Source organism: Orycteropus afer, unplaced genomic scaffold, assembly GCF_000298275.1.
Source record: "Orycteropus afer afer isolate SDZICR_OR568_19922 unplaced genomic scaffold, OryAfe1.0 scaffold00332, whole genome shotgun sequence".
Classification (NCBI taxonomy): domain Eukaryota; kingdom Metazoa; phylum Chordata; class Mammalia; order Tubulidentata; family Orycteropodidae; genus Orycteropus; species Orycteropus afer.
In genome coordinates, this window is record NW_006921919.1 from 1,685,000 (window position 1) to 1,696,883 (window position 11,884).

At 38.4% G+C, this 11,884-nt stretch overlaps 1 protein-coding gene across 1 annotated transcript in view; it reads right to left on the minus strand.

Annotated features, from left to right (window-relative positions):
* The window catches only part of PRSS12 (serine protease 12), a 192,822-nt gene that overhangs the window by 79,672 nt on the left and 101,266 nt on the right, over positions 1-11,884 (minus strand). Inside the window, exon 8 of the mRNA XM_007952377.1 lies at positions 2,824-2,965. Within this exon, the coding sequence (XP_007950568.1) occupies positions 2,824-2,965 (142 nt within the window). The remainder of the gene's footprint in view (positions 1-2,823; positions 2,966-11,884) is intronic.

Sequence of the window (11,884 nt, forward strand, 5' to 3'; positions counted from 1 at the left end):
CCCCCCCCCATAGGTGTTGGAATCTGAAACACTATACCACAATGACCTATACTTGTAGATGTAATTCTAATGCAAATAGGTTTTCTTTGTTATGTTAATAAGGTCATACCAAAGAAGTCTGCATCTTCAACCTAATTGCTTCTGAGTTATAAAAAGAGCAGTTTAGATACAGAGGTATGCACAAACTGGTGAGGAATGTCTACAAGCCAAGGAACAAAGGAATGCCCAGGGCTACCAACGAGAATGGAGGTGACATGGCTGAGACCCTGATTTGGACTTGTAGCCTCCAGAGCTGTGAGAAAATAAATTGTTCTTTAAAGTCACACACTTGTGGTATTTGCATTACAGCAGTACTAGGAAGCTAAGAACACAGATAGATAGATAATCAAGGATATACTTTTTAATTAATGTTGTTATTTGTTAATAATCTACTATGAGCTAGTATATATTAGTTTAAGTTTCATAATGCTCCAGGTATTGACATTTTCCTTACATATTACAGAAACTTAAGTCTCAGAAAAATTGGGCCATATGGCAATGCCGCTCAGCCAGTAAGAGGTAAACCTATCTCCCACATCCACTTATTGCTCAAAACTATCATGGCCAAGTGTGTGACTGGGCATAATTACACTACACACCAAGAAAAACTGACAATCCTCACTGGCATGACAGCTACAACACAGCCAGTGTTTTTCAAAGAGAACTTGCCAAGGAATGGAGGAAAATGACCATCTGCTCATGTTGGGCTCAAAAACTAAATTTAAATAATGTATTTAATTTAAAATTTTAAACCTTGTATTAATGATGTTTAGGAATTATTAATGACTATCAAATTCAATCTAATTGGCAAGAAAAGAGATTAGAACATTGAAATGACTAATACTAAACCAAAATATTAAGAAAGTTAATTTTTACTGAATTTAATATAAATGATCATTTTCTTCCATTTGGATGATCTTTCTTTTCTTTGAGATAATACAAAAATTCTTACAGCCATTCGTTTCAAGTACTATTTAGTATTTCAGAAAATGAGTTCCCAGTTTTAAAGATTTTCTTCACTATTGCTGGCCCATGCAACTGCATGGTTTGCCTATGAACCATTTTCTTTAAAACATAGCTTGCAGGACCTCTGATGCTAGAGCCACTTGCCTCAGCCTAGGGCTGCAGCTGCCACAGAAGCTGGAGCCAAGGCCACAGGTAAGAGTACCCTTGTACCAAGGCCAAGTATCTGCCTTGGTTCACTAACGGGGGCTCAGGGCTATACTTTCAGGGCTTTGAGCAGAGTAACATTGGCACCATCTGCAGCCACAGTGATGTTAGCACCATTTGCAGCCATATGCAGTCTCTCCAGTCTCGGTCTTCAGGAGATGGACACAGAAATTTAGTCTGTTTAAACTGAGCTAGAACTGTGGTCATTTTTGTAACAGAAACAATAAATCAGAGGATGGATCCTATCTGCCAATTAAAGTGGATCTTAGCAGGGGCACACCCCCTAAAAAAAACAGTTGCCATCAAGTTAATTCCAACTCATAGCTCATAGGAACCCCATGTGTGTCAGAGTAGAACCGTGTTCCATAGGATTTTCATGGCTCTGATCTTTCAGAAGCAGACCATCAGGGCGTTCTTCCCAGGCATCGCTGGGTGGGTTTGAACTGCTATCAGCCAATCAGTTAGTAGCTGAGTGCTTAACCATTTGTGCCACCCAGGGACGTCTACACCCAAACGAGGAGCTCAATATCCACGGCCAAAAAACAGAAAGGATAAAAGTCCAAAACATGTATCTGTGAGTTTCTCTAATTACTCCCATGCTTTCACTAAATTCATTATACAATAATAGTAGTCTTTTCAGGAGAAAGAAACATGATTGGAAGGAGAAAACATAACTCTTATTCTCTGTGATCCAGCTGAAAGAAAAAAGAAAAACAAAGAAAAGTACTGATGTGTCATTGACACTGATTTATTGCAAATTTTTTTTAATGCCTCATTTCTTTAATTTTTTTTTTTTTCCTGTCCTAGAGTGACTTTCCAAATATAGGTTGAAGTATGGAAAAGACTGGTACTGCTCACAGGCAGCTTCACAATTCCTTCATTGCTGAAGTTACAAAATGGTTGACTTGATTCAACACTGTGTTATGAGGAAATTATATGACATTTTGTGACTGACCAGGGACTCCCCTAGTATGTAGGCCTATCTGATTCATAAGAATTGAAGAAGTTCTTGAAATACAAGGTATATGAGAGTGGCGTCTAAATCCCTTGATAATAGATAGTACTTCAATTCTCAAAATATGTTCCATTTCTTTGTTGAATACCAGGGGTGGAGGGGAGGGGAGGAAACACTGCAAAAATAAAAATAATAATAACTAATTAATTTAAAAAAAAATGTGTTTCCATTTCAAGTCCTTACTCCATTTTCTTCATAATGCTCAGCAATAGAGCAAGCGCATAGTTACAATTTCAATGACTCAAGTCTCTTAAAAGACTAGACCAATATAACATAAATCACAGGGAAAAGTTGAACTTCTTTTGCTAAGGGAAGCAGCAATATCAATAGTAAGAATTATTAGACTATTTTGCTATTAGATAATATTTCTTATGTGACATAATGTATATTTCTTATGAGAAGATAGAAAAATTTAAATAGACTCTACTTAGTATTTCTTTATAATTCTGAATCAAATCAGCATGCTGACAGAATTTTTTCAGTTGAAAAATAGAATTTACTTTTAGGTAAGATAAAACTCCTTAGAACAAGCCTTTTTAAAAAAAAAAAAAAAAAAGTGTTTATCGGGTAACCATCCTAAATAATTAAGTTTCCCTTACTTGTAGCCAAGCTGTCGACAGATCACAGCTGCATCCTTATCAGTCCATCCATCATCACAAATTGTTCCCCATTGGCCATTGATAAAAACCTCCACTCTTCCTTCTTTCTTGTTTTCTCCATCCATCAGTCTGATAGGAAAACCTAAGCCATGATTCAAAAGTGTTAGAAAAGCCAAAACAAGCAAACTGACACTAAGCATAAGAGACTTTACAAAACACAATGTAATTTTTTATTTTTATTTTAAACAGCTATAAAATCAGCTAGGCAGTGCCTGTATGGGAGCTGAATTGAGCTGGAGAAATCTGAGCTGTGCTAAGCTACAGGATGTCAGACTAACCCATTAAAACAATGAGCCAAAATGAAAATAACAGCCAAGCCTTTAATCACTTGTTTGAACAGTATAAGCGAACGAAATCTGAAGGAGACACCGGCTCCCCTTGTTCCATATTTCCCTACGAACAGTGCTCCAACAAGGGTCAGATGGATCAGCACAAACCTGGGGACCCATCTCACTGCTGAGGAAGCCCTGAACAAGAAGCTCTCAATTTTATGAACCCCAAGGCCAGTAGGGAGATGAAGTGAAGGATTAGGAGTGGAAAGGCACTGACTACTGTGTCCCAAACCAAAAACCAAATTCACTGCCATCAAGTCAGTTTTGCCTCATAGCAGCCCCTCCTTGGGTTTCCAAGGCAGTATCACTATGGAAGTAGATTGCCCAAACTTCTTCTGAAGAACAGCTGATGTGTTTGAACCACCAGTCTTCTGGTTAGCACTCAAGTGCCTTAGGCACTACACCACCAGAGCTCCTAATACTGCGTCAGTGTGGGGAAAAGTGTCTTCAAGTTTCCCTTTCATTTCCCCATGATAAAGAGGCCTTAACAGCAGTGCTTGAGCAGTGCATCTATAAGGAGGTACTGTGTCTAGCAATGCAGATACACAAAAGAACATGGCTGGTGAGGAATGGTGTGTATGTGGAGGGGGAGGCGGTGCTGACTCCTTGACTACAATTCCTCTGTAATGTACTGGCTGTGTACCAAGTCTAGTTGGGGAGGGCAGCTTTCCCCCTAAGGCCTTCCAGGTAAGCCTTTTGTAATTGCCTGGTTGGCCTGAAAAATCACACAAATTTAGCCAGGAGCCAGATCTTCAGTAAGTTTTTGAAGGAAAAGTGATATCAATAATTGTATCTGGTTTTTTTTTTCCAACATGTTTTGAAGCTTTGAGGTCAAAGTGCCTCATCTTGCTCAGCTTTGTATCTTGAACAATTGGAATAGTATCTGGCAAAAAGAGGTCATGCAGTAGTTGTTGAATGACTGAACTAAACAATGAATAACACTGTAAAATTGTGAATTATTTTATTACAAGTAACCTCTACATAGACAAAAGAACATTAACTTAGAGTTGTTTTTGTCATGTCTATTGGTTTAGCTATGAACATAGTGAGAAATTTATACTCCAAAGCTAAGTTTTTTAAGAAGGAATAAATAGACACATCCTTCTAACTTAACTTAAATAGGTCTAATGCCTATGACAATGAATAAGGAGGACCAAAGAAAATGTGATGCCTTTGAATTATGGTGTTGGCAAAGAATAAACATACTATGGACTTCCAGAAGAATGAATAATTGTGTCTTAGAAGTACCTCCAGAATGCTTAGAAGTGAGAATGGCAAGACTTCATCTAAAAGTACTTTGGACATGTTATAAGAAGGAAGCAGTGCCTGGAGAAGGACATCATGCTTGGAAAAGCAGAAGGTCAATGAAAAACAGGAAGACCTTCAATGAGATGGGTTGATACAGTGGCTACAAAAATGGGCTCAAGCATAGCAAATATTATGAGTCTGGCACAGGACTGGGCAGTGTTTTGTTCTGTTGTACAAAGGGTCACTGTGAGTCAGAACCAATTTGATGGTATATGACAACAACAATGCCTATGAAGGAGGAATAGGTAAGGAAGACAGCTAACATGGACAATTTTTATCTAAGACTTTCTATTTTCTATTGATTCCAAGGGAAGTGCTTAAGTCACTAAGATTTAGAAGTTGAAAACTGATTTCCAGCAAATTGAGGTTTACTAAAGTATTCAAATACGATGATTTGTAGAGTTTCATGTAGTTGTAATAACAGTAATAAATGTCTCTTTTTTAACTCTTTATTGTGATTTGGATAAAATAGTACAGAACAGATTTGTTTTCCATTCAATAGTTCATACACATTTAGTTTCATGACCTGATTACACTCCATTTGTAGTGATGTTTAATTGAATGCCCTCACTGTGGCTTACGTCTTTTGATTCTCTACTTCCTAGAATGGTCTCCAGCTTCAGGGCCCCCAAGATTTACTGGTAAGGATTTAGAGAATACTAGGAAATATGGTGAAAGTATCTGGAGAACCAAGTATCCTGAGCTACTAGGAAAGTGAAAGTCTACAGTTAAAGAACAAGATAACATTTGATGTATGTTTAAGTCAAAATAAGCAATTACTACATTGGCTCTTGGGAACAGGAACAGGTAAGGGAAAAGCACCAGGCAGGAAGCAGAAGCCAGACAGGTAGGGGGAACGCCAGGAAGTGAGTGAAGCAGTTTGAACCAACTAAGAGAGACAACCTGGTCTATCAGTTTGTTGTACTGTGGTGGCTTGAGTGTTGCTTTGAGGCTGCAGGCTGTCCCACCAGTGTTTGAAACACCAGGAGGGTTGCTCATGGTGAATAGGTTTTGGCAGAGCTTCCAGACCAAGAGACTCAGAAGAAGGAAGAGGCCATCAACTTCTCAAAGAATTGGCCAGGGAAAACTTTATGAATAGTAGTGAAACACTGGCTGATATATTGCTGGACTTTATGAATAGCCCTGAAACATTATCCAATACAATGCTGGAAGATGAGCCCCTCAGGTCAGAAGGCACTCAAAATAAGACTGGGAAAGAGCTGCCTCATCAGAGTGGAGCTGACCTTAATGATGTGGACGGAATACAGCTTTCAGGACCTCCATTTGCTAATGTGGCACAACTCAAAATGAGAAGAAACAGCTGTAAAGATCCATTAATAATTGTAACATGAACATACAAACTATGAATCTAGGAAAATTGGAAGTTGTCAAAAAAGAAATGGAATGTGTAAAGATTGATATCCTAGGCATTAGTGAGTTGAAATGGACTTGTTTTGGCCATTTTGAATCAGATAACCATATGATCTACTATGCTGGGAATGACAAATTGAAGAGGAATGGCTTGGCATTCATCATCACAAAGAATGCTTCAAGATCTATCCTGAAGTACAATGCTGTCAGTGATAGGATAATATCCATATGCCTACAAGGAAGGCCAGTTAATACTACTATTATTCAATTTTATGCACCAACCAAAGATGAGGAAATTGAAGATTTTTACCAACTTCTGCAGTCTGAAATTGATCAAACATGCAATCAAGATGTGCTGATTTTCACTGGTGATTGGAATAAAAATGCTGGAAACAATGAAGAATCACTGGTAGCTGGAAAATATGGCCTTGGTGATACAAATAACGCTGGAGATCACATGATAGAATTTTGCAAGACCAATGATTTATTCATTACAAACATCTTTTTTTCAACAACACAAACGGCAGCTATACATGGGGTCTTCACCAGATGGAGTACACAAGAATCAGATTGACTACATCTGTGGCAAGAGGTGATGGAAAAGCTCAATATCTTGAGCCAAAACAAGGCCAGGGGCTGACTGTGGAACAGACCATCAACTGCCCAAATGCAAGTTGAACTTGAAGACAATTAAAACAAGTCCACAAGAGCCAAAATATGACATCGAATATATCCCTCCTGATTTCAGAGACCATGTAAAGAATAGATTTGATTAATTAAACACCAATGACCAAAAACCACAGGAATTGTGGGATGACATCAAGAACATCATCCATAGAAAAAGCAAAAGGTCATTAAAAAGACAGAAAAGGAAGAAAAGACTAAAATGGATGCCAGAAGACACTCTGAAACTTGCCCTTGAGCAGAGAGTAGCTAAAGCAAGTAGAAGAAACAACAAGATAAAAGAGCTGAACAGAGGATTTCAAAGAGCAGCTTGAGAAGACATCAATTATTATAATGAAATGTGCAAAGACAGAGTTGGGAAGCCAAAAGAGAAAAATGCAGTCACCATTTCTCAAGCTGACAGAACTGAAGAAAAAATTTAAGCCTTGAGTTGCAATACTGAAAGATGCTAGGGCAATAAAGGAGCTCTGGTAGCATAGTGTCAAAGGCACTTGACTATAAACCAGAAGGCTGGTGGTTCAAACCCACCAGCCACTCCTCAGAAGGAAGATAGGGCAACATACTTCTGTAGTGATACTGCCTCGGAAACCCAAGGAGCGGTCACTATGAGTTGGGTCTGACTCAATGGCACATAACAACAACAACAACATGGGCAATATATTAAATGATGCAGAAAACAACAAAAGAAGATGGAAGGTATATACAGAGTCACTGCACCAAAAAGACCTGGTTGATCTTCACCCATTTCAGGATGTGGCATATGATCAAGAACAACTGGTAATGAAGGAATAAGTCAAGGCTGCACTGAAGGAAGTGGTGAAAAACAAGGGTCTAGGAATTGACAGAATACCCATTGAGGTGTTTCAACAAATGGATGCCGTGCTGGAGGCACTCAATCAACTATGCCAAGGGATTTAGAAGACAGATACCTAGCCAACTGACTAGAAGAGATCCATATCTGTACCCATGCCAAAGAAAGATGATCCCACAGAAGGTAGAAAGTATCAGACAATATAATTAATATCACGCATAAGTAAAATCTTACTGAAGATAATTCAAAAATGGTTGCAGCAGTATTTTGACAGAGAGCTTCCAGAAATGCAAGCTGGATTCAGAAGAGGATGTGGAATTAGAGATGACATTGCTGATGTCAGATGGATCTTAACTGAAATCAAAGAACACCAGATAGATGTTTACTTGTGTTTTATTAATTATGCAAAGGCATTTGATTGTGTGGATAATAACAAATTATGGATAACATTGATAAGAATGGGAATTCCAGAACACTTAATTGTGCTCAGAGGAACCTGTACATAGAACAGGAGGTTGTCGTTTGACCAGAACAAGGAGACACTACATGGTTTAAAATCAAGAAAAGAGTGTGTCAGGGTTGTATCCTTTCACCATATTTATTCAATCCGTATGCTGAGCAATTAATCCGAGAAGATGTACTATATGAAGAAGAACATGGCATCAGGACTGGAGAAAGACTCATTAAAACCTGTGATATGCTGACAACAGAACGTTGCTTGCTGCAAGTGAGAATGACTTGAAGTACTTACTGATGAAGATTAAAGACTACAGTCTGTAGTCTGGATTACACCTCAATATAAAGAAAACAAAACTCTTCACAGCTGGTCCAATAAGCACCATAGTGATAAATGGAGAAAAGACTGAGGTTGTCAAAGACTTCATATTTCTTGGTTCTACAATCAACACCAATGGAAGCAGCAGTCAAGATATCAGATGATGTATACCAAATCAAACTCACTGACATCAATCAGATCTGACTCACAGCAACCCCTCCTTTGGTCCGAGGGAGTATCACTATGGAAATAGATTGCTCAACCTTTCTTCCAAGGAGTGGCTGGTGGGTTTGAACCACCAGCCTTCTAGTTTCTAGTCAAATACCTTATGCACTATGCCACCAGAGCACCTAAGCAAATTTGCTGCTAAAGACCTCTTTCAAGTGCTGAAGAGCAAAGATATCTCCTTGAAGATTAAGATGCACCTGACACAAGGGATGGTATTTTCAATTGCCTCACATGCATGTGAGAGCTGGACAATGAATATGGAAAACTGAAGAAGTGTCCATGCATTTAAGTTGTGGTACTGATGAAAAATGCTGAAAGTACCATGGACTGCTAAAAGAACTAATAAATCTGTCCTGGAAGAAGTGTACCCACAATGCTCCTTGGAAGTGAGTATGGTCTGATGAAGTCATGTTTGGTCATCTTGTCAGAAGGGACCATTCCCTGGAGAAGGATATCATACTTGATAAATTGGAGGATAAACAAAAAGGGGAAGGCCCTCAACAAGATGGATTGACAGTGGCTACAACGGTGGGCTCAGGTATAGCAAAGATCATGGGGCTCACACAGGATCAAGCAGTGTTTCATTCTGCTGTATATAGGGTCACTATGAGTCAGAGACAACTTGACAGCACCTAACAACAACAACAACAACACATTAGCTTTTGTTGGCAAGATAGATCCTATTTTGATTCTTATGACCTAATTTTTCTCCATTCCTCTCTGTTGCCCCAGTGTTGTTGGCTCCCTTGTTTCTACTCCTGATCAAGATCACCTCAGGATAAGATATAGTAGACATAGTAGAAAAGCACTTAAAGAATCAGATCACTTGGGTTCAAGTCTGACTGTACAAGGGCTGGACCCTCATTACATCTGAATTTATTTACATGGAAAGGGGGGGAAATAATTTTAAGTACCTCATAGTGTTGTTCCACCACATATCTCTCAGTTTGTCATACTGTGGTGGCTTACATGTTGTGATGCTGGAAGCCATGCACTGGTATTTCAAATACCATTAGACCACAGTGGACTGCTAGGTTCTAGCAGAGCTTCCAGACTAAGACAGACTAGGAAGAAAGACGTGGCAGTCCACCTCTGAAAAAAATTGGATACTGAAAACTATGAATAGCAGTGAAACACTGATACAGTATTGGAAAATTGTAAATAACAGTGAAATGCTGTACAATATAGTACTGAAAGATGAGCCCCGCAGGTTGGAAGTCACTCAAAATACAACTAAGGAAGAGCTGCCTCCTAAAAGCAGATAAAAAAAGAAGAAGAAACCATTGCCATCAAGTCAATCCCAACTCATAGTGACCCCCCATTGGATTTCTAAGGAGGTAAATCTTTACAGTAGATTGCCCCATCTTCCTTTCACAGAACAGCTGGTGGGTTTGAGCTACCAACCTTCTGGTTAGCAGTCAAATGCCTTAGGCATTGTGCCAGCAGAGCTTCTTCTTCCAGTCACCAGTAAGTAAGATTTTCTCTCATGGAAAACTAGAGTTTGGACAGAGATTCCATCAGTCTTGGCTATTAACTTGAACTGAAGTGATATAAATGAGAATTAAAGGCACTAATCCTAGATAACTGTGTGAAAAGAAAAACAAGAAACTCAGTCTGCTGAGAGAGAAATGAATGACACTGATGTAGAAAGCAAAAAGATCTCTCAGTTAGGATTCCTGGTGGCTTCTCAGCTTGTAGCTCAAATCACCTGATGAAGCTAAGCTGTATTTTGATTTCACAAGCTGTTGTAATGCATTATTTTTGCCTTAAATTAAGTCTAGTGGCTTCTGTTACTTGGAATAATCAAAAGACCCTTGACTGTGGCAAGCTTCCTCTGGGTCTCTCTTAAGGTGTTAGCAATCACAAATTTAAAGCTTGAAAACTAGAATGTACTAATATTTAGGTTTTTTAATATATAATGCCTATATGAGTAAATGTTGCTGATAATTGCAGATAAAAGATGTGGAGTGCATTTCTTAATACAGTTAGGTGATCAATAAAAAATATAATGTTTTTTCCTTCCATTTTTATAAGTTTTAAGAGAAACATTTAATGTAAAATGTTTCTAGCCTTATGCTTGGCACACATGGTCATATCTATCCCATGCCATTTCCTTGTTCAGCAAAGTACTATTATCATTCACAGTGCTTACTCAATTAACAGATATTTAGTTTACCAAAAAAAAAAAAAACTTGGTATTTTAGCTGCCATAAAAAATAGTATATCTGAAACCTTACATTTCTTATTATTGTAACTGACATTCTAGGGTTCTTTAAAAGAGGAGAAAGGTGAAAAAAGTTTCCAGGTTTTGGATATTTTGTCCAAAATTATTAAGAAAACATATCGTAGGAATTATAACTCTATGTTCCATCCTGGTAGTTTCATGAGTAGTTTTTCATGTACTTCAAAAATAAAAATGATAAAAGGTGTTTAAAGACTAACTTATATGCAAAGTTACATCAACAGTGGGATCATAACAAATTATTTATAATATTGCAAAGAATGGGACTTCCAGAACACTTAGTGGTGCTCATGAGAAACCTGTGCATAGATCAAGAGGCAGTCATTCCAACAGAATAAAGGGATACTATGAGGAGCTCTGGTGGCATAGTGCCTACGGCATTTGACTGCTAACCAGAAGGATGGTGCTTCAAACCCACCAGCCACTCCACAGAAGGAAGACTGGGCAATCTACTTCTGTAAAGATTTACCACCTTGGAAACACAAAGAGGGTCACTATGAGTTGGAATTGACTCAATGGCAGTGACTTTAGTTTGGTGTGGGTGGTTTAAAATCAGGAAAGATGTGCATCAGGGTTGTATCTTTTCATCATACTTATTCATTCTGTATGTGAGAAAATATAAAGAAGATAGAATATAGAAAGAAGAATGTAGCATCAATATTGGAAGATTCATTAACAACCTGCAATATGCAGATGAAACAACCTTGCTTGCTGAAAGTGAAAAAGACTTGAAGCACTTACTGATAAAGATCAGAGACTATAGCCTTTAGTATGGATTACACCTCAACATAAAGAGAACACAAATCCTCACAACTAGACCAATAAGAAACATCATGATATATGGAGAAAATATTGATGTTGACAAGTATTACATTTTACTTAGACCCACAATCAACACCCATGGAAACAGTAGTCAACAAATCAAAAAACAGAGGACTTCCGGTAAGATGGCAGAATAGGCAGATAAACCACACAGACTCTCTTCAACAAAGAATCAAGAAACCAATTGACAGAGATACAGAAGATAATCCAGGAGCCCTGAGATTTGAAAGGAAGTATACAGAAGTGGATTAGGCACCAACTAGTGGAAAAATCTGAATGAAAACTGAGTACGGAGGTGGACAGAGCTGGAGATGGACGGAGCTGCCAACTGTCAGCTGCTCTGATGGCACTAACACCCTGTATATTTCTAAGTGGTGTTGGGACCTGAGAATTGATCTAATTATCAGCCCTGGTCACCAAGGGCTGCA